A 23,211-nucleotide genomic window follows, 5' to 3' on the forward strand; every position below is an offset into this window, starting at 1 on the left:
CGCTGCTGGTGTGCTTGCCTGTGGGGTCAATCTCGTGCATGCACCAGGACCTGTCTCTGGAGACGCTGAGGAGGTACCGGTCGTCCGGCGAAAATGCCATCTGGGTGATGGTGAGGTTGTGGAATGCCAGCCTCCCAAGCTCCTTCCATGTCTCAGTGTCCCAGAGAATGATGGCTGCATGCTGCTGAGTGCTTGCCTTTTTATAAAAAAATAAAAAGAAATTCCCTCTTTTTTCAGGAATGTCACGGTACAGAGGACAGAAAAATCAATTTCTACCAAACCCCACCATTTGGACGCATCCTTCAATTGTCAGCGGCTGCACAAACTCTGAAAGGTTACTTGCAACAGCAGCTTCACTTTACTCGAAAATAGTTGCATTCACACTGTATTTGCTCCAGGAAGGTTGGCTAGCAAAGCTAGATTGATAATGATATTAGCACGCTGAAACATCTGTTGTTAGTTCCTCAGAGGTGCCCTCAAACAAGTGTGACATTTTTTTTTTTCATATATTACGCTGCGAGCTTTATAGGCTGCAGAGAGGGTTCTGTATACGCGCAGGAACTATAAAGGCTGGCTTGATTGCGCCCAGCATGGTGTAATTTCTTGTAACCTCTGGCACCATCTTTTGGGTAGACCTGGAACACTACCTCCCTGTGTATAACTAGACTAAAGGTTTAGCAGTATTTGCGGGGTCAGATCTATGCACTATGTATGAGAAATGGTCGCTTATAACATTACAAGAATTATTTCAAGCCCACTATGAAAACATTACGCATAAAAGATTAGAAAAATAGATAAAAAGGTCGAAGGTGAACCAGCCTTAAAAAAGTTAGAATAGCAGTAGAAGTCACTTGAGCGCAACCACAACACCACTAGTAAGTATTAGTACAAAGCATGAATCGAGGCGTACAAAGAACGACAAAGGTAAGCTATTAATCCAGATCGACTCAATACCTCTGCTAGACAAAAACGTAGCGCAACAACAAGCATGATACACACCTTACAAGCCGAAGCCACAAGTTTTCCGTTGTGGCTGCCGGCGACGGCAAACAACTCGTAGCCGTGGCCGTACAGCTTCCTGACTTCTGACCACAGCGTGTTCTGTATCAGGTCCTCTTCTGCCGGTGGTTCTAAACACCTCAGAAAGAACCAAAAACTTATTTTAGCTTGAACAAAGATAGAAACGGGCACAAGGCCCAACACTGCAAGTAGCATCTCCTTGGACAAGTCTGTACCATACCGGTGAGTGCGACAGGAGTGAAGTAGAACTCTGGGTACTGGTCTTTTGGGTGCTTCTGTTCGTCTCCGGCACCGTCGTGGAGATCTGTTTCGTAGACCGCCTTGTTCGAGAGTCCCAAAGAAGGAACACTGGCCCCCTCTGCAAGCTCCTGGATGAAAGAAAATTGAATAAAAGCAATAGTAAAGCATTTTTCAGAGCTCCCAACCCACAAGTTTGGTGCTGGTGACAAAATAAATTGTCACTTGTAACCTCTGCCGAAAATTCAATTCGTTTTTACAGTAGAATAGTTACCCAAATCCTGTTACTCCAGTTTGTTGCCTGTGCAAAATCTCAAACATATACCGTATTTACTCGCAGAATGAACGCACTTTTTTTTTTTCCGAAAAATCGATGCAAAGTTAGGGGGGCGTTCATTACCCGAAGTAAAATTTTTGCGTCCGTATTTACTCACATAATGAACCGACCCTTTATCCTGAAAGATCGAAGTAACTTCTTATATCTTTGCGCGCGGCGCCCGACCCCGTAACCAAACTAAGCTGTGCAAAAAAAAAAAAATACTCCGCATTGTTTTCTTTTTCTCTTAGTTACTTTTTTTTTGCCGCTTTTCGCAAGCTGTTTTGTTTGCTTATGCGAGGGCTCTCCGCTTATCTTTCTTATCTCCTTGCGCGCGGCGCCCGACACCCATAACCGAACTGCGCTGTGAAAAAAAGAAAAAAAAAAAAAGCTCCTCTTTTTCTTTTGTTTTCAGTTCCTTGGTTTTTTTCTTTTTTGCCGCCTTTTGCGAGCTGTTTCGTTCGCTTAGAGCGCTTCTCCCCTTCTCTTTCTTACCTCCTTGCGCGCGGTAGCGCGCGAATCCAAAGTCCAGACTGCGCTGTGCAAAAAAAAAAAAAAAGCTCCTCTCCATCATGTCGTATTACACCTGAGACTGCGGTGGAAAAAATCGGAAGAACTTTCAGTAGAAGGAACAGACACAGAGAACGTCTCAAACTCAGCTCTGTGTCTGTTCCTTTTTTTTAACGCCTTCGGCAAGGCGTTTTGTTCGCCCACGCTGCCCATGCATTCGCGACCTCGCTGCACCAGGATAAAAAAAAGTGCGTTCATTTCGCGCGCGTGGGGGGAGGGGGTCAAAATTTTGACGTCCGAGTTGGGGGTGCGTTTATTACGCGAGTGAAAAAAAAAGTCGAAATTTTGAGAGCCGACTTGGGGGGTGCGTTCATTACGCGAGTGCGTTCGTTGTGCGAGGTAATTTTTTTTTACCAATTTAGAAAAATTTAGGGACTGTGCCACATCTACTTATGCCTCCAGGTTTAGCAATCAAAATAAACATTTTGATGAAGGAAAGAACTTAAAAACTTAGTTGTATTCTTGGGAACCAACAGACACTTTTTAAAACTGGTTATTACTGAAATCTGCCAAAGGCACCATATACCAACCACAACTCTTAAATGCTTCACACCCCTATACTCGGTCATGCAAATTAAAAATCGCCGCTTGATTTAAATTTAGGGATGGGTATTAGAAAGTTTAACCCAATCGTTTAGCACTGTTTAATGCTTCATCATCTCATCAGATGGTTTCATCCCTCTATAAATATAAGAAAAAATGAATAACACTCATTATTATTGGAAAGATCAGGTTTTCAGAGCTGGAGTTAGCATTTTGTCCACAAAATCCGTTATAATAGAAGCATGAAGCTTACCTTGACATCCGAATGATGCAAAATGTCCACGTGGCTGATTCTCTTGAAGTTGTCGACGAAGTTGCGGGTTCCCTCAAAGGCCCGCAGCACTTTTTCGTCGGCTCCAGAGACGAATCTGAGCTGGCCGATCGAGCTGATGCAGCTCATGTCGTAGCCATGAACTTGGGGTCGCGCTATTTCTTTCCACGACTGAAACAACAAAGAAAGAAATGCACCTGCATCGCCACTTGAGCGAACGAAGGAACACTTCCCAAGATAATGCATGGTGTTGCTACTAGTCAGGAAGGGAACACACATTTTTGTGGAGGGGTTAGGCAATTTTATATTTAGAAATATTAAATGAAACAACCCGTAGATTCTGCTTGTTCTCATTTCTGATCATAAAATTAAGCCTCCTAATGTTCCTTACTATGTCTCCCCATTCATTTTGCAAGCTCTATAGCAGTTGGCTCATACTCAAGTTAATAAGTATAGGGAAGGGAATGATGATTTTCTTTTTTAGGGGCATCTCCCACCACCCTATTTTATTGCAACTGAATTCATTCATGACCATGCTAAAAACACTGCACTCGTGACGTCAGAACAGGACAATTGCAACTACTAAAGCAGACACTGTTTTCCAAACTAGAATTTTTTTCCCAATGTGAAACCTCCTTAACTTAGTTTAGCAGTTAGCGTCGCTCGGCCTGACTGTTGTGATACGAGAGAGTAGCTTTCCAAACATTAGATTCCAGGTTCCAGTTGAATATTAAGTCATTTAATTTGACATTACAGAATTAGAAACATATTTATACCCCGTTTTACCCTATGATGGACCGCGGCGCATACTACGAGCCATCCCAGCACTGTGAATGCATCACGTGACTGCATGCCTCGTGCGTCACCGTGACTCTCTTAAAGGTTTCGTGACATTCACACGGCAGTAGAATGGCTTTGATGGCTCGTAGCACCCCCTGTGGTCAATCGTAAGGTGAAACAGGGTGAAGTGGTTTTGCCATATCTTGCTCGTAAAATAAAATAGGATGGAGCAACACTTGCCAAAAGGAACCATTGCTCACATTAAGATACAACACTGCTCAAAGTGCACAAAAAAAAAAAAAAAAGCTAGTTTGCACTAAGACATACGGTAGTTGCAGCACACTATACCATTCCCGCAGGTGCGACCCAAGGTGCATGCAGGCGTGTTGTCTTGTCCTTGCTGCAGCTCAGGAGGTACTCCCCACGTGGGTCCCAGGAGAGGTCTACGACACTGTCGAAATGACCGCCAGGTGTCACGGCAGGCTCCCACGCCGAGCTGGAACCGTCCTTCTGATGTGCAAAGTATGAGAAAATGAAAAAAAGGTTCTTTATGAGCCATTAAAAAAAGCCAGACATCTAACTGTTGTTGGCTACAATGTTCAAGCATAGCACTGGGTGCTAATGTTTTAGCCCGGCAAAAACTTTGAAGAGTGGGCGCAACGTGCGTTAAACATGTTGTGCTCACCTATCAAGGTTTTCACCACATCTGCATCCCGTGCTATATTTTGTGTAAACACTGGAGCTGTCTGCAGAGTCTGGACATTTAATACATATTACTATTTGGTCACTGAATGCGGGGTGTGGCGAGTCCCAAACATCTTAATATCGCCCTGCAGCCAATAAGATTGCGACATTAGCCAATAAAAATGCTGAAGAATCAATAGTAAAGCAAAAAGTGTAGACGTATTAAACCACACCCCGTGTTTCTTCAACTGTCAGTGACCATAATACTGCCCTGTGCATGGCCGAGTGGGCAGCATGTGCGGCTCGCACGCAAATGAACCGGGTTTGGATTTCGCCCTGCGTTTTGCTATTTTGACGTCCTGACGGAAACTTCCAGACATTCCTGTTGGCTATTGAATCTTCTGGGTAAGGGCCTTCAAGAAAACAGACCATCCATAAAAACGGCCATAGGATGCACCACCAAATCAGTCCCGCCAGCACCCTATCCTGCTGCTATGCCTATGTCGACGCCTGTTATTGTCTCTTTTGTTTTGGCACAAGTTTCACACATTAAACTTTTAGTTTCATCAGTTTTTACATTGATTCTTCACTTGTTATTCGTGATGCATATCCATATTAAATTTGTTATACATATTAGTAATATGTCAAAAGAAAATCTGTTGTGGCACTCACAGAGAGCGAGGTTTTCCTTTAGGTGCGAGATCTTGTTTTGCTGTCATTATAACAATTTAAGACACTGCAAATAATATAAATATCTACTAACAATTTAGATATCAACATATTTGATTGGAACAGTATTTTCTAATATTATCAAATAATTTTGAATATTAAAGATGTGTTATCCCGCCTACCTTCATAAGCCTGCCGATTACTCTTAGACACACCTTTTACAACAAACAAAACGTTAGAACAAACTATGGTACTCAAACACTTCATTATCAAATTGCTGACTTACTAAATAATCACGCAAATGTAGTTCAAACGGTACACAACTGTAGCAATCTCCATATGTTTAGGAAAATAATCAAATTGTATTTTCTTTCAATTGAATAATATGCACCTGCCACTTGTGCCATTAGTTCAAATGTGCAAATGTGATCAATTATATTATAAGTAACAGTTTTTGTTCTTTTTTACTCAACTTTGTGACTCTTCAAATGTTTTCATTCATGGACTTATTTTGATGTGGATTAGGTAATTGATGTTCATTTTTTTCGGTATCCTTAGAAGGTATGTGCCGAGTGCTGTAATGGGGGCTGGTGGCCACCATTACAGTTCCTTGAGTGCTCCTTGAGTGCACTCCCCCACCCGTACAGGTGGACTGCAGTGAAGCGACTCACACGGCGGCAGTGCAGGTGGCATTCTTCCGCAACGCGCGTGGAGAAAGAGCCTCTCCTAGGTATAGAAGTTTGTTATGCGGTATGTGAAGTGGCAGTGTTATTTTCCACAACTCTATTGTTTGGGAGTAATCGAGCAAATAAAAGGCAGTCACAAAGCCAAGTCACAAAATGCCCTAAAGTAGCCAAGTCCTTACTTCGCAGAGCCTCCAAAGGTGCAAAGCTCCTTGAAAACCGTGTGCGAGGATGCTGGTCCCATCTGGGCTGTACGCAGCCCCGTAAAAACCCATAGCGTTCCCTCCAACTCCTCCCAGTCGAACCTAGACGAGGCAAGAAGCAGTTGACAGGTTTTGATTAATGATATGACATCTAAAATCCTCGCTAGCTCAGGAATACCAGAAAATATCACTAAAAGTCGATCAAGATATGGAAGCACAAACTGACATCAGAACAGGCAACTTTGGAAGTTGATTGACCTTGTGTGGAAACAGGCAAATAACATCCTGAGTAGACCCAGGAACACAACCAACTGATCTAATACTAATCTGCCTTTTTCTGCAGTTGGATTCTTTCTCTCAGCTAGGTATACACAGAGAAGGACTGTGGGAATCAGGTCAACCTCAAGCCTCATTGGGTCATGCAATATAGTTTCCGGGACTCTTAATAGAATGCCTGGAACAACCAAAAGTTCCTCTGCATTCACGTAGCCAGTGGGGGGGGGGGCGAAAGCCCCCCCCCCCCTCCCCCCAAAATCTTCCATTTTGCTGGGGCCTCCTCTCCCCCCTCCCCCTCATACAGCATTTTGTCATGGGGGCAGGCTTCCCCCCCCCCCCGAATAAAAATCCTGGCTATGTGCTTGTTCCTTTGGTTATATACGAGTTAAACTGTGAAGGTGGCAGTATGTTCCGTGGTGGCTGTATGGTATGTGCACAATATTACTAAGCAGTTTGCACCTCAGTACTTGCATCTATTGCCTCAGTCAAAACTTTTTGAATTGGCATCTAGTCTGATTTATTGATTTGGTTATTCTCATTTCAAGAACAGCTGTCAGTGTTTTACTCTTTTCAAGATCAGCTACATCATCTGAATCTGGCCATTTACATAAACCCATCATGACTGCTATCACTATTTGCTATTCAGTGAAGTTGTGAACTTGACAGAGTTGCCAAAAACTTAATCACCGTTTTGTCACATCCCTGGCATCTACCCACATAAGAATAAACAGTGGGATCAAGAGTCAACTTGCTAATGCGCCTTTTAGTCCATACCAGAAAAAAGATTGAGGTACACCTAAGCACTTCTTATGAGTTGTGAATGCGAAAGCATATACATCAATCTTGGCCTATGCGTGTTGGCACGCTGGCTGGCGCTGACGGGCACACAGCGCCATGAGGTGGCCAGTCGTTGAAACTGACGCGCAGCATCAGTTTCAACGACCTGCCACCCCATAGTGCTGCGTGTTTGGCGAACGGGAGCCTGGTCCACGCGCGCTAGCCAATAGGATCGCAGCAGTGTAAAAGGTGCCATTGGCTGTGGACGCGCTCTAGCCAATGGGATCGAAGTGGTGTAAAAGAGCCATTTGGCGTGGTTTTAAAGCTGATGACGTCGGCTAGCTTCATGAGACAGTTAATGCTTTCGTATTAAAAGGAGGCATGAGCTCACATAAGTGCAAGCCACTGCACTTAACTTCACAAGATTTGAATGAATTGTACAGTGAATCAAAGAGTCAAAATCAGCCACCCCATGTGGATTAATAAGCTGTGGCTTCATACCTAGAAACACAGTGAAAATACCTTCTCAATCCAGAGTCCAGAAGCTTGATCAGGCTCCCAAACAATCAGGGTTGCATCCATGGATGCAGAAAGTAGGTTATGGCAACCCTTTCCCCATTCATCTGGAAAAAAAAGAAACCAACAATGTTCGTTTTTTTTTTTTTTCTTCTAAGTGCGAATAGGTGAAGTAAAATAGTGTAAATTTTATTGTTGCCTTTGGAAGGCTTGGGATGCCAGCGTGCACTGAAAGCCCAGTCTTCATGGCCAGAAAGTATTGTCTCGAGAGTGACATAGAAGGTCAGCCTGGGGCCTTGTGGGAGAGAAGCAATACAGGCATTAATCTAAGTTGCATTCAGGATGTTGCATTAGACAGCGTCAGTGATCTGCAAACTCGTACGCTGCGTCAACATACAAGTACATGAGCCAAAGCTAGAGCCCTGCGCGGATAACAGTTTGATCATCCGCATCCAATCCGCAGATTTTGTTTCCGCATCTAAACCACACCCGCAATAATTGTACCCGCTTCCGACCCGCATCCGCAGACTTCGTACCCGCATCCGAACTGCACCCGCAAAATCTGGAACCGCATCCGACCCTCAATTTGTGCATTCGTTTTACATCATATAATAAAACACAAACAAAAATTTAAAGAAAAAAAACATCTGGATTGTATCTTTTAAGCTGTCTGCTTACCTTAGTACAGAAAAGTCTTCGTGTCAGAATAAGGTGAAAGCCATTTTATTGTATTCTGTTTAATCATATTTATAAAATAAGTGATCAGACATTTCGCATCGCTGGAAAGATTATCGAAGTTATGAAATCGTCTTTGGAGTCCGAGACACTGACACTCTGTTCAGAAGATGCGCTCAAAAGGAAGGAAATTTTAGTACTTATTTTCTTCTTTTCTTTGTAAAACCCACTTCAAGCAGACGCATGTTATAAACATGAACATTAACAGAGCACGAACTAATAACATTGTGTGTTTTTATTTCGGCGAAACAATAAAGAAGTGTGACAGGAAAGGCGCTCACTTACCGCAGCAAAGTACTTGTATATATCGGGTTTGGTGCGAGTACACCACTGGGAAAAGAACACAATATTCAATAATGGCAACACCTCCTATCGGTTTCAGTTTTAAACACGAACCCTCAACTGCATGCTAGGAGCCATATACTTAAAAACAACTCGGTGCCAACTGTTGAGAAAAGGAAACGGCACATACACGCAATGTTTCCCTTGTCGATGTTGTTCTGTAGAAGAAACAGAATATCGTCAACTCGGACGTTTTCAGACTGGTTCGCCTCTCTTAAATTAATACCCGCTAATGAGAGGCCTCTGTTCGTTGATGCACTTGATGCTAGGATGGCATGCATAAACTGCGCTACAAGAATGAGGCTCAAAAACTCGTGCTGGCACAAGTTCCACCACTCCAGAGAATCGAATTCAGTCTCCTCGATCTACTTGCTGGCGAAGAAGCTACTTCTACTTTCTTGTGGCTTGTAAGTTTTGGGTTTTCTTTGCCCTAAAAACGTTTCCTCTTTTTTTTTTTTTTTTTCTGCCAAAAAAAGAACACGATTTCCCGGGACGATTGATCCTCCTGCAATCTTTGCTTTTTTCAGAGACAGTATTTTTGGCGAGATAGAACATTCTAAAGCGATCTTTGGTGAGTCAAATTTTTTTTGACATAAAGACCAATTTTCTTTCTGATTGATACATTTTATCTTTAGAAGAGTCGTTGGTTCCCGCAAAATATTCGATGATGCACTTCATAGTATCACTCACTTATTCACATACAGTGTTCGGTCGCGCACGTTTATGGGCCGCCTCGGCAAAAATGTAGATCCGGACACGCGGATATCCGCATCAATCTGTATCCGCAGCCCCAAGCATCCGCATCTGATCCGTATTCCGCCAAATATGTTTCATTTTTATCCGCATTCGCCAGTTTATTGCGGATATCCGCGGATAATCCGCGGATATGCAGGGCTCTTCCCACAGCAGCAGCCTTATGACTCACGAGACTTTGAATATTATAAGCCCAAAATCAGTGTGGCTTAAAAGAAAAAAAAAACTGCTTCAAGATAAACATTGGATGTCATAAGACAGTACATCAAGCAGTACCGTCAACTTGTTATTTTTATGTAGGGCTGTTTTGTTTTTACACTCCAGACAGTACAGGTTCCTTTTTGTTTATCTATTTATTTAGAAGAGTGTGGTGATCTATTGCTAGAAGTTATAAAGGAATGAAACAGACAATAAAAATGATTTACTATAGTTGCACATTGTTTGCCTTTATGCTGTTTATTATCAACTTATTTCTGATCATAAAAAAGGAATTCAGAAAGTTTATTGACTTACTCATGACTTCACATTCAAGAATATATACTAGAAGAAGTTGAGGTTCCACTGCTCATTATTTTACTTAATGATACAATGAGTAATGTAACCCGTTCCATTCACAAAAAAAAAAAATTTAAGTCTAATCACAAAGCCGAACTCACCAATGTCTTCCAAGGTAAATGAAGTTTCCTGAACCCTTACTTCGTCGTCAGGCAAGACACCTCCTTCTTCAACATCCTCATCTGAAAGCCCTTCAACATCCTCATCTGAAGACTCATCAACCTCGTCGTCTTCATCCTCCTCTTGCGACTTTCTCTGAGATATTCTCCACACCCGAAGAAGGTTGTCTTGGCTGCAGCTGGCAAGATACATGCTGCCGTCGTCTGTAATTCAGAACGAGAGGTACTTTCACCACAAAGCGACAAAGTGAGGACGGCTTCATAAAGATGAGTTTAAGGATGAGAAAGGAGATATTTTCCAACCGATAGCAAACTAAGGTCTGCCATTTGTTTGTTTCCACAGATTGAGTTGAGCTGCTATCTAAGAGCAGCTATCAGTTATGTAATTATTTCAAAAGGCCAAAACACCACTGCCTTATCCAAGCCACCAGGATTCACAAGAACCGGTCTCCATAGCAGATGAGCGAGTGTAAAAACATACAGATTCACCAGCACATGAGGGCACAATCTGGCTTTACGAGACAACCCCCTTTGAATATTTTTTTTTCAGGCATAACTGCACACCTTTAATTTCAACAAGACAGCAATAAAGTATCAGGTATAAGCCACGAGGTGCACCAACTCACCGCAAGTCTTGAAATCGAGGCCCCTGACCCAGTCGTCGTGGCCATGAAGGGTGTGACACTCCACAAAGAGCCCCTCAGAGTTCCTGTAATAACAGTGGACCAATGCGTCCGTTCCTCCCCAGGCCATCATCGGAACTGAGGGACAAATTCAACAGGAGTGTCAACAGCAGTGGTGAAAAGACGCAAGCGCAAAAGAAAGCACTGAGAAAAGCTGAATGCCCGTACTGTTTGTTCCAGGGAGGAGGGTTAACCTCACGTCCAGTGCAGAGTTGCGTTTCAGCTCGATTACTTGAGAGCATGTTGGATCTGAACCTGCAAAGAAATGCATTTGTAACCGTGCATTCAGTCTTCCGGAGAAGTTTCGAATATGCGGGGTGTTCTCCGACACGTGGAAAGCTCTGAAGCTTTACGCCGCTGGTTGTAGCCACTCAGTGGTGATGAGTAAAACCTCATATGTGTCTGTGTGTCAGTAGGATGAATTTGGGGACAGAGCTTTTGCAGTTGTCACATCACAACAAACTATGTTTCCAGCACTGTTACGGGTTTTTCACTTTCTAGGCGGACCATGCTGCATAGACAACCATAGTCACTGACAGGAATGGCAAAGTGTCTCTTTCTCCAGCACATGTTCATTGCCTTTGGACATCCTTGGGCTGCTAGTGCACACTCGAGTCTTACGATCTGCCAAAGTGATATCGAAGGAAGGAAGGTAGCACCAGAGGCGGGACAACTGAAAGAACTCCAAGTTGTTGTTTCTCGTCAGAATCTGTGTGCTTCTGAGGATAAGCGAATAAACATACCAATGCAGATGTCCCATAGCCGTATTGTAGCATCTGAGCTGCCACTGGCGACGAGGAATGAGCTTTCGTCCGTAACAGAGAGGTGAAATGCATCGGTCGTCGCAACTGTGCCTGTGTGTCCTCCCAGCACAGCAACAGGAGCGAACTGTGCATGCGACATTAAATGGAAAATAAATAAATGTTGCAACAGCTGATCTTGTTTGTCTGCGTTACACTTTCAATTTGCTTTAGTATATATGGATGGATGGATGGTAATAGCTATACCCATTGTAACGGGCGGCAGCTTGCGCCACCTAGCCTAACATTTCGTCATCCCTTCCTTTTTTTTTAAATTTGTATAAATTTTGTCATAACACTACCCCCCCCCTTTTAAAGTGTTTCCATTGCTTATTTTTATCTGTTTTTTTTTTTCCCTCCCTCGATCTTTTTTGCCAATCTTCCAATCTCCTCTTAGTTACTGCAATTCCTTCCCTATCCATCCGTCCATCCATGTCTGTAAATCCCCAGTGCCCCCTCCAAATCCGTAGTCATCCCCCCCAAAAGGGTGGGACGAAGCCCTGTGCACCTTAAAATTACATGTTCTATAGTTTTCCTTTCGCAGTTGCATATGTTGCATAGAGTGTCAATTTCCTGGAATTTAGCCCTATATGTTTTCGTCTTAGCACCCCCGTTCTAGCTTCAAACAGTAAAGAGCTCCCAAATGAATTATCATACAACTGTTCCTTCTTTATTTCTTGGTTTTGTGCCCTGTATATTGTTAAAGCTGATTTCCCCAGCACTCACTCTCCCCACAATTTCCTCTCTGTTTCCTTTACTCCCTTTTCTACTGGTATGCTCTGATCAGCCCCATCTCGTTGAATGTATTTAGATCTCAGCTTTCGGGTTCGGTTTGTCCACTTAGTGATTAGAATTTTCATATATAGATACTTGTAAACTTTCGCTGCCCACCGTGTCTCCTCAATTTCAGCTAGTCTTTGTCCAAATTTTGCTTTACTGATCGCTTCTTTACTCTTGAAAGATGCCCAACCCATATCCCCCTGTACTCCCTCATTCGGTATATTCCCATGTGACCCCCATGCCAACCTACGCACACTCCTTTGCTGTATCTCTAAGCCTGCCTGGATTTCTGACCTCATACACAATACTGCATTCCCAAATGGCAGTCCTAGCACCATGACTACCTTTCATACACGCCTAACGGCTTCATATCTATTATAGTTCCAGAGTGCCCTGTGTTTTATAATAGGTGAATCTCCTTTGGCCCTTCTTTATTACAATATCTTCATAGTCTTTTGGATACCATCTTCCTTCACTTAACCATACTCCCAGATATTTGTACTTTTCTACATGTTCTATCAATGTGTCCTGTATCTCCAGGGGTTTTCCTTCTCGTCGTTGAAAACTATTATACCCGACTTGACCCTACTAAATTTTAGTCCTAAACTGTCCCCTTCCCTGCTGCAAATCCTAATCAGTTCCTGCATTGTCACACGACTTTCTGATACGAGTACAATGTTGTCTGCATACATTAACCCTGGCAATACTTGATTTACTTTATGCCCTTTCTCCATGTAAGTCAGGTCAAGACCTAGATTGCTCTGCTCTAACCTTTTTTCCATCTTACTGAGGTATATCATAAAGAGCAGGGGACACAATGGGCAACCCTGTTAATGCTACCCCCCCCCCCCCCCCGCCCATATATATATATCAGGGGTGGCCAACGTTACTAAAACACTCAGTTGGGAAACTCCCATAGAGACAGCTTTGAAAAAGTGGCCCCAATCTGTCTCCGAGCACCGAGCTAATGACGAACACAACGCCACCATTTCTCCCGCAGCGGCCTCTCGAAAACTGCACGCGACTTCTGTTTTGGCTTTAAGAACAGATACAGCGGTAGAGGTTACAGGGGTGCCACCCCCGTATCCCCGGCGGACGCGCCGCGTTCGACCACTGACGTTAAAATGCACCTAGGTCAGGACGTGCTACCTGAAAGGCCCGCTGAGGCATAGTTGTATAAAAACAATATTAATTGTTCCGCAAAACCTTGCGAACTAAAGATGATAAAAACATCACGCGCCCACCACTTGGTACTAAACTCCAATAAATTTCATACAAAACGAGTCTTTTCCGTTTGTTTTTACGCAAAAACAGGCTTTCAAAAAGCTCAAGGTGACCACAGTACAGACAAACGATAAAGAGTGGCGCTGTTGTCGCATTTAGCTCGGTCTCGGTGGACGCCAGCGGCCCAGGTTTCGACGGCGAGTTTCCCAACTGAGTGTTTTAGTAACGTTGGGGGTGGCCAAGCAGCGGCTCGAGAGCCGCATGCGGCTCTTCGCCTGTTAAAGTGCGGCTCGCGGCTTCCTCTCCTACCTCCCTACCGGTCACACGAGCACTTCCCAAAAAAAAGAATGGATCGCCTTTTAACTTTTTAACGGCAAATTTAGTTTTCAGTCGACAAAAAAAAAAAATATATATATTTTTGTGTGAATGTGGTGCCTAAGGTGCTCTAAAAAAAGACAGAACCATAGTGAATTGCGACGAGTACCCTATTTGGCTAAAAGAGGTATGTCGCGAATTCGCGACAACAGGCCACGAAGTCAATAATTTTACCGACGCCATCAGAATAAAATTATTTTTTTTAATTAATTATATAATCGTAGTAAAAACGTCTTGAAAGGACTGAAACACCGTTTTGTTTATTGTGTTCCCACAACGAACAGGGACATCACAGAAAGCATCTGGCTTCTACTTTATGGCTGATGAAAATCAAAGAACCAGTTGGAGTTCTTGTTGAGGCAAAGATGTGCGTTGCATTTGCTGCACGTTACGTTGGTATGCCCTTGCAACCAGGTTTCTTGCACCGCTGCCTCGTGTCTTTGACAACCGGCCAATATCCTTTGCTGTCCGTGTGGACGTCCTCGTCGGATATGTGGCTCGTGGGTCCTCGTCGCTTCTTCATTTCGAGTAGAGCTTGAAGAGAACCGGAGAGTCGATCCCATTCTTTTGAAGAGAGGTCCTTTCCTTGCTTGCAGAGGGCTTCCGCAATTCCAAGCCGGAATTTCAGCAGGTCTCTCTGCTCATTGTCTGGTACGCCCAGTAACTGACAGTCTCGTCGGTAGAGGAGCCAGCTCACAACGATCACCATGTCCCAAAAGTGAAAAACAAAGCTTGAGGTAACATTTTTTTTACCTCAACTGGATCCAATAGTATGCTATCAGTGCATCAAAGAGATCAACACCTTCCATGTACTTGTTGTACGTCACAACTGCGCTAGGACACTCGACCTGGGCAGACTTCTTTTCACGCTTATTCAACCTCATGAGAGTGGAGACGGGTTGTGCACCGGCAAGGTACTTGCTCTCGTCACCGATCGGTTGTCGTACCACTTGACAACGATCACCTTCTGGTTATCCACCACTGCCTCGTACTCTTCTGCACTTCCTCGTCCTTTCTTGCAGAGTTCTGTGTCCGAGGCCATATTACAACCCTGCAGTCGATTCGCACGTACAATGCCGAGGGCATATATGCCTTTTTGTGCCAAAACCACGAGAAGATTCAGAGAAGTGAACCAATTGTAATAGTACAAAAGGTGGCCCAGTTGAGGCTGCACGCACTGAGCCAGCTTTATGATGATGTTACCACTGGCCCCGATGAGAGGAAACCCCGGCACTTGATCTATGTGGCCTGTGTACACGTCAAAAGGGTGTACAACACCGCTGGAGTCACAGAGTATGAATATCTTGTAACCCCACTTGTAAGGCTTCTTGGGGAGGTATTGCTTGATGCTGAAGTGCCCTTTAATGAAACCATCTGTTCGTCCACACAGAGACATTGTTTCTGAGGAATCTCTTCGAATTTCGGCAGCAGCATCTCGAAAAGCGGGCGAATCTTGAACAGTCTATCCTTCGGGGAGTTGTCGGCTGGTGGCATTCTGAGGTTAACGTTGAAGTGCAGCAAGGATTTGACCTCCTCCCACCTGTCGCGCGTCATAATATCGGCCACAACTGGTTGTCTGCATTCAGCTGACCAGTACAAACAAGATCGTGGTAGCTGGAAGACCGACATGTAGACTGTGCAGCCTAAAACGTGCTCAAGGTCCACACTGGGCAAGGCGAGAGGCTTATTCGGGTTTTGCTGTACTGCGTAGAGATTGCTCTGCTGCAGGATTAGATTGAACGCGGGGTCGTCGAAGAATCCCTGGAAGTACTCAATTGGGGACCTAACGGCCTCACTCTTATGCACAGGACCTTTCCACTGAGGGACGTCATTACTCAGAAATGCAGATGTTTTGTTTTTGACCAGTGCACTGGCCGATTCACTCTTTTCGAGGGAGTTAGCACCGATTCTTCTTCTTCACTTTCTTCGCTTATGTCATCATTGGGGGGCGCATTAAACTGTTGGGGAGGGTCGTAGTCCGCATCCTCATTGTGCTACTGCTATCTTACGTATACAGTTGGACTGCTTTTGACTCGGATAGATTGTAAGTATTTTGAGTTTCGTTTATTGCTCTACACGAAAGTTTGCCAGCCGCCCCGCCCAACCGCCCGCCCCCCCCCCCCCGGGGCCGGCTTTTGGAAGTTTCGTGGTTTTGTTTGCGGCTCTTAGGCCGGGTCAGCCTGGCCACCCCTGATATATATATATACCTTATTCGGATTTTTTTTTTTTTTAATTTATAATTTTATATAAAGTGCAAGTGCAGGATGAGGACGACGGCAAGACGTCTCTTTCCGATACCCGACCTGCAGCACGCGGTCGTTGTCTTTCGTCTTGCTCGGGCTGCGCGCGCACGCTGGAGACTCGAGTCGCAGGATCATAAGCGTCTATGGACCACGGTACATACCTCACTGTTCTTTTTGCACCATAGTGTCACGGTCTTGTCGTCTGACGAACTCAAAAAGGCAGTCTCTGGATCTGAGAAAAACAATTAAGTCAGTAACTCTTAATTAGAATAACAAAAATCGCGGCCTGTGCTGGTACCAAAAAATCATACCGTTGTTCCTTTTGCGGATCCACCGAACGCAGTTGATCTTCTGTTTGTGATTCACGTGCGTCGAAGTAACGGCACCAGTTCCACCGTTGGCCTGTGAAAGATTTGAAGGGAATTTTACGGGTGGCAGTATGACAGAAACACGTTGCTGAAGTTCGCGAGCGATTTGATGATACGCGTTGAGCAAGGCCCGAAGCCGATCCCCAGTACCTGGGGGTCGTACAACACGACAGCATTGCACGCCGCGTAGCAGATGATGTTGTTATAACCCCAATCAAGAGCTTGGGGGTTTCGATTGCAGGCGCAGCTCGTATAAATAGCTTTTACGTCCATTTCAAAAGTTTGAGACCTCGCACAACGCGCCCCACGTGCGGCGTTAGTTCTGCCTGGTACGATCGTAGCGCCACCGCTCTTTCCGGGTCCAGAACAGCTGTTCGAACCATTACTAATAGCACGCATAGTTATCCTTCGTTTTATTAACCAAATAATTTATATTGTATTTTAACTTGTTTTAATTTTGTACACGACTTTGTTATACAACTTTGAAGTAATGTAGAACGTCCTATATTTTGCTTATCGTGAAGTCTTGCCAGGTGGAGATTGCAAGATGGCCGACGTTGAGTTGCGGGAGTGATGCTCTGTGCGGTGAATTTGTGGTGATTATGCTCCGTGGCGCTTTTTAGGATTCTTGTGCAAGGTAAGCCTTCGGTTCTTCGTCTAGTCTATAGGATATCGAATGTATCCGCTCGACTGGACGCTTGAAATACGGTCTGCAGGGGCCTCGAATTGGAAACGCTGTCAGCTCCGATTCCAATTAAGCCTAACGTTTTGTACCGCTTTCGATGGGATCGTGGCGTTTAGTTGGCCCCATAGTCCCCTTCCAAAAATACCGGTGGTGGTTTTACTGACGGCGCTGCTCAAACTCGTCAGTTGCGCAGTTACGTCGACACCGCTTTTCAGTAGGTGCGTTAATTTGCCGCAGTACCGCAGCTCTCCGATGTCTGTGTCAATTGCATCGGAAACTTCTCACGCTGCGTGAGTCCGACCCTGCTGAATATGCTCGCGTGCTTACAACACGTACGTTGCCGCGATGTATGTCATAGAGGCGTGCTTGTGTCATTCGTCTTTCACCTCCAACCGGTGCCTACGTGGAAACGCGTCCTCGAAATGCCGCGATAGCGAACGCGACTGACGTTGACACCGTGTTGACCGTGTGGCATGTGTAAACACAGCGAGAGGAGATGCACGGTGGGGAGCACACGGGATACCAGTCGCAGCACGAACAACTCGTAATCCTAGTCGCACGTGCTGCAATGTCGTTGTTCAGACTCAATGCCGGCTACTATCATATGACGCCCGAGAACCCTCACTGCCCTCACCCTGAACTCGGTGGTTATTTCCAAGTTCCGGGATGTCGTGTCGATCACAAAGTCGTCTCCGATGATGATGTGTGCTCACGCCTCTTCTCTCTGGTGATCGTCTCCCAATGAGGTACGGTAAACAGACAATTTTAATGCTATAGTCAGGTGACCGTCTTGTAACTTTTTGTGTGCAGAATGCTGGAAAAGTGCTAGAAGTTTATAGAAGATTGTCGGTTTGCATCGTTTCATTGGCAGGCTGATACAAAATTCAAAGAAGGTACTGCAACTTCCGCATTTCCACTACTTTGTCGGTTTCAGAGTCAAGTACGTTTCTTCCCGTCTGGTGATTCTCTTTACGCATGTCGTCGTGAACACGAGAATCCACGGTATTATGAGTCGGGGGACCCCCGGTCTCATGGTGGGGACGCGCCCGCGTGTCGTCATCGTCGTTTTTCGAGTCGTGCAATGCCGTGCTGGCAGCGACGCTTGATAGTGGCGGCCTTTCCCGCCGGACGTTGTGTTTTATCATGCGCTAGCGTATTGTTGCTGTTGGATGACTTCGTCCCGCGACGATCTCTGCTCCGTTTGTTTGTCTGAGGGACTTCCTCTTCATTAAGAAAACGTCATAGTCTGGAGGTTGAAGCAAAAGGGGACATCTTTTTTTATTTCTTTCTTTTTTTTTTTATTATATTTGCCTACCTGCGGAATAATCACCCAACTGAAAACCTGCTGATGCCGTTCGTCATGTCTTGCATCAAGCTTGGGAGGAGTGGGGAGGCAGAGCGTTCTATGATGACAGTAACGGCAACACAAATATGATAGATGGACGGTGCATAAGTACGCCCGGTCGAAGCAGCACCGTTCTAGTTCGACGTTGAGTCGTTCGCCCGGTTATTTTTTTCTTTCTTTCTTTTTTTTTTTTTTTTTTGTGTCCATGCTATCAGTCGTGATCTCCTCAGCCACGCTCAATACTTCATTGAGTAAAGAGAAATTAATTCGTTTTTCGGCAGCGTTATTTGTACTCTCGGCGGCTGTGTGGGGCCTATGAGTATTCGTCTCAGTATGAGCGCGTGCCCTTCTCGCATTAACCGCAGCCGCGGTAGATGTGTGTGTGTGTCAAACACCAAAACGGAAAACTCCCTCGAACACGGACCATTAGGAACATTGTGACGACGTTCAACGATCGAAAACTACGATACATGGTGCAATGCCGTGTTGCCGCTCTTGCCCAAGTTATCTGTACAGAGGCACAGCGCTTGCACAATGTGTACAATGAAACGGCCCTTACCCCACGTTGGGCGCCACAGAACGAGGGAAATTCATTCTGCCTTTTTCGTGAACTGTCGAGAGTCTGCCCAGCGTCCACAGCCGAACAAAAAGTTCGATCCGATCAGAACTTGCGTTTGCTTTTAAGTTTCTCGTCTCAATGATGGCAGTGAAAGTGTGTCACTCTCCACGAGTCTGTCTAGTTCGGAATTAAACGAAACGATCTGTGTTTGGAGCGACATCTCGAGTGGGAGGATTTGATCTGTCCCAACAGCCATTGCTCGGTTTGGTTAGTCATGGGGAGACACTCTAAAAGATTCACGTAAGAACGGTTCATGTCGTGTTAGCAGGGAGCAAAACACATTGTGGAATAATCAGGAAAATGGAGGTGTCTACATGTTTTTTTGCTTACGCTCGGTCGATACGCGAGAGGTGCCAAAACGGCGACTACTTACTATTGCATCTCATATGCAACAAGTCTTTTCTCGCAGCTTGTAAAATAGCAATGATACATTCGAGGCGATTGGTCCAGAGTAAAGGTTTTTTGGTTCTTCCTGAACTGTCATTGTTCGTGTCTGCCTCTTTTTCATAGACCGGATGCTTCGACAATTTGCTTCGGACAGTCGTCGTAGAGTCGCCCGTGCATGGCTCCGTTGACTTCATTATTTTTATTTTATCTTTTTTTCGTTGGCGTCCTTCGGGCCGTGAATGCTCCCCTTTCTCGTTTCTACGCTCGAGTTCATGTTTTTATGTAGTACCCTGTCTGGCTCGCTGGTCCGAGGAACTGAATTTTTCTTTGGCGGCCTTCCCTTTTCACGAAGCGCCGCCGGAGGCCGAGAGGGGGGATCGCGTTCAGGGCCGCTGGCGTGCGCGTCCGAAGCGCGATAACGAGTCACAACACCGCGCCTTTTGTGTTGTGTCAAAACAGCCACCTTTCTCCCGAGGGGGGAAGACAATCGGGCTCGAGTGGGCGCCCGATAGCCCCCGCCGATTATGATTGTACTCTCGCGGAACAAACGCCCGCGCTACTTGCATCGGACGCAGATCGTCTCGGTGGCGTGAGCATCACTCCCTTGTTAATTGTGGATAGATTTACGAAATACCTTTGGGATCTATGACACTGCCGGAAACCCGTCTCTTTGTTCTGGTTAGGTAAGTTTGCTTTGTGTGTGTTGGGGGGATGTACGGCGTACTATCGAAATATTTTTGTTGCGCGTGAAACGTAAGGGCTCGAAAAAACCGTTATCCTGCCTGACTTTGGAAGTCGTCCGAGCTGCTGTGGTGATTGGCGTGCGACTGCGCTACGCGACTGCAGCTCGTTCTACTTCAGGACGGGTCAACTTAGTAGGGGGGGGGGGGGGGGGGGGGTTATTTTTAGCTGACGTCTCCTGGTTTATTTTCGCAGTCCGCTTAATTAGCGGACCAAACAAGAAACAGTGCCACGTCGCACGCACAAATGTCAGAACTCTTTTTTTTTTTTTTTGGTTAGCACAAAGTTTTAGAGACTAGTGTCACGTCACGAACTCCGGAGTGCCTTAAAGGAAGTAACGTATTTTTTTTTTTTTTTAGTGGGGAGGGGTTTTAGCAGAAGAAAAGGGAGGCTGCGAAAAAAAAAAAAGCGACGCCTGATAACTATCTCATACAAGCGACTCGGCCGAATAACATTGCATCCGCAATAACAGTCCTGTAGCTTCCGCAGTCCTCCACCGCTGTCGAAGCTTCTTGCTCGAGCGAACGCAAGCGAAAGTCACGTGCACGTGCTGTCGCAGCAGCACGGAAGCTGCGCAGCCTTGACAGCGTAGCACTCTATGACGTCACGTCACTGAGGTAATGCCGCTGTCGGCACTGTGGTGTGGGCAGAGGGGCTCGTTTGTAAACAGCGTGTTAGTGTATAGCAACTTCCTGTAACGCTCTAATGTAACGGAAGCGCGTCACACGAGTGCGGCGTCAGCGTTCGACTGCGACTCCTGTCTTCACTGGTACAACACGAGAATGGGGGCTTGGGGGAGGGGAGGGGGGGGGGGGGGCGTGGGCGGGCACATGTAGATATACGGAACATAAAAAGAATCTTCATACAGCCCGAGTGCAAAAAAACAAAACAAAAAAAAAAAAAAAAACCTTTACAAGGCGCGATATGTTTTTTTGTTTTTTTTTCCCAGATATTACAAGCTTTGGTGATAAACTGACAGTACTTGTCCATCTCCTCATCCCTGGCGTCTCTAATGTTGGGACCTTCCACGCAAACTTTCATTAGGGCATCTACATGGGCGGGAGTCAGACGAGACCTTTCTGAGGTAAGGATCCTGTTTATGGTTGAGAAGGTATCTCTACATCAGCAGTTCCAACAGGAAGAAGCGAGATCTTCTTTGCTGCAGCAAACAGGGCAGGAAACGTGGCTTGCCTCTCGACTCCGCACGCAAGTGCCAGCAGTTCTTTCTGCGAAGCCAGGTTGCCGGAATATCTTCCGTAGATCTTATATGCGCTGACCATGTCCTCTTCGCTCGTCCCGCGCATCTCTGATATTTTTCTGAAATTTGGATTTACCTCTCTTGATAAGTAAATTTCGTGAATTCTCGCCAGCTCTAGAAACTCGTCAGAAAAACCTTTTGTGCGTGTTGTTTACAACTTTTTCTTTGTGCAAAGCTGGTCTTTGGAGGTCTTTTCCGCTCTCCTCGTCGTCATCCTCCACTCGCACTTCATTTCTTAGTGCTTCTTGCACGAGGAGTTCTGCCTCCAACTTGAGACTTTCCATACTGATGTTTCCAATTGATGGCATGACTGCTCGGAGGTCGGTGCGCTTTATGGCAGCGTAAAATCGACTAAGTAAAGGATTTTGTTTTCGCTCCCTGCAAGCATTACTCCTGCCTTTCTCTACGTCGATGGTGCCGGCGGTGTTCAGGGACTTTCATTTTACGGGTGTCCGGTTTTCCCGAATTGGTCAGGCTGACAGCTTCTTTGTTTGCGGTTTGATCAACTCGGGGCTCGATAATTGTTCATGGTTTGACCTCACATCTCGAAGGACGAAGCGGATTAGTTTCCATCTGCGAACGTTTGGTTTGTTTCTCTTCGTAGACTCGTAGGATTGACGGGAGAGGCTAGTGGTGTTGACTTTCGAGAGGGTCAGCTCGGCGGCGTGCGACGCCGAGACGGTGTTGTCGCCATACTCCCGCCTCTTCCTTTCTTTTCCGTCGCGGGGGGATTTGCTTAATAAATGGGATTGTCCGGCGAACACCGGAAGTTATTAGGCGAAAATGCCTATATATATACATGTCTAGCACGTTCATTTCTTTTTAGGCTGCCCCAATATTCGCACAATCTACCATAAGCTGAGGTACGAAACTACACACTTGATTTCGCAATACTCAATGGCTGACATATATAGCAACCGTGTGGCGTCACATAACGCAAAGGATCGTCGGGTGGTGGGGATCATATTCGTGACTGCATTGTATTTTGTTTCTTAGTATATGATATTTTAGTCTAAACCACGTCGAAATACATTCCTTGTGATGCGATCCCCGAGCGTGTGTTTGCCAGAAATTGCGTCTTTTACCGGGATATTATTCGAAAATTGACACGAGCTCCGGGGAAACCATGCAAGAGTTCCACGCACTGAAAGATCATTCCTTAATGTGATTTTTCAGGCTTCTTGTATTTTATGAACATTCTTAACCGGGCCGCCGTTTAGACTCAGCCTTCCAGCTGCCGTAAAGCTTGCCCCAAAAGGGTGGCCGAGGAACAGGAGACCGCGTTTGTGACTATTCGGCGTGATTTGGCCGGGAGGTGTATGTTGGTATGAAGAAGAGTTTGCGGTTGTTTTTGTGCAGTATGGAGGGCGATATTTTTGTGTTTATTAATTTTTGCCAGTGACGCGTGTAGAGGGAAGCCACGGCTCGTCTTTTTGTATGAGTAGCAGTAGTATTTATGCGCGCTTGTGAGCGCAGGCGTCGCAGAAAGGCGTGTAGCCCGTACACCAAGTGCCTGTGACGCTCGACTTGATGGGACAAGGAGCCAGCTGCTGGTAAACCAAACACCTCCCGGGCTTGCACTAACCGAATATTGATTATGCTGCACCAATACTGAAATGATCTTTTTTTTTTTTTAACTGAGTTTTTAGAGACA

At 45.4% G+C, this 23,211-nt stretch overlaps 2 protein-coding genes across 3 annotated transcripts in view; one reads left to right on the forward strand and one right to left on the reverse strand.

Annotated features, from left to right (window-relative positions):
- The window catches only part of LOC8033838 (probable elongator complex protein 2), a 23,926-nt gene extending 7,053 nt beyond the window's left edge, over positions 1–16,873 (reverse strand). The window contains exons 1-16 of one of the 2 annotated variants that reach the window (XM_029992974.4): positions 16,673–16,873; positions 16,466–16,556; positions 16,316–16,386; positions 11,476–11,620; positions 10,901–10,987; positions 10,676–10,810; positions 10,032–10,253; positions 8,566–8,610; positions 7,745–7,840; positions 7,552–7,652; positions 5,956–6,078; positions 4,086–4,247; positions 2,940–3,128; positions 1,241–1,388; positions 1,000–1,130; positions 19–196 (exon numbers count right to left, since the gene is read on the reverse strand). In XM_029992974.4, the coding sequence (XP_029848834.2) occupies positions 19–196; positions 1,000–1,130; positions 1,241–1,388; positions 2,940–3,128; positions 4,086–4,247; positions 5,956–6,078; positions 7,552–7,652; positions 7,745–7,840; positions 8,566–8,610; positions 10,032–10,253; positions 10,676–10,810; positions 10,901–10,987; positions 11,476–11,620; positions 16,316–16,386; positions 16,466–16,556; positions 16,673–16,795 (2,047 nt within the window). In that variant the 5' untranslated portion in view covers positions 16,796–16,873. Of the gene's footprint in view, positions 1–18; positions 197–999; positions 1,131–1,240; positions 1,389–2,939; positions 3,129–4,085; positions 4,248–5,955; positions 6,079–7,551; positions 7,653–7,738; positions 7,841–8,565; positions 8,611–10,031; positions 10,254–10,675; positions 10,811–10,900; positions 10,988–11,475; positions 11,621–16,315; positions 16,387–16,465; positions 16,557–16,672 lie in introns of both variants that reach the window. The other variant, XM_040209347.3, reaches the window with a different exon arrangement.
- A 197-nt stretch (positions 16,874–17,070) lies between these two features.
- LOC8033840 (E3 ubiquitin-protein ligase HECW2) overlaps positions 17,071–23,211 on the forward strand; it is an 81,197-nt gene continuing 75,056 nt past the window's right edge. The window contains 1 exon segment of the mRNA XM_029993004.4: positions 17,071–17,159. The gene's annotated coding sequence lies outside the window, so the exon portion shown is untranslated.

Source organism: Ixodes scapularis, unplaced genomic scaffold (genome assembly GCF_016920785.2).
Source record: "Ixodes scapularis isolate PalLabHiFi unplaced genomic scaffold, ASM1692078v2 PGA_scaffold5__190_contigs__length_132052651, whole genome shotgun sequence".
Lineage (NCBI taxonomy): Eukaryota > Metazoa > Arthropoda > Arachnida > Ixodida > Ixodidae > Ixodes > Ixodes scapularis.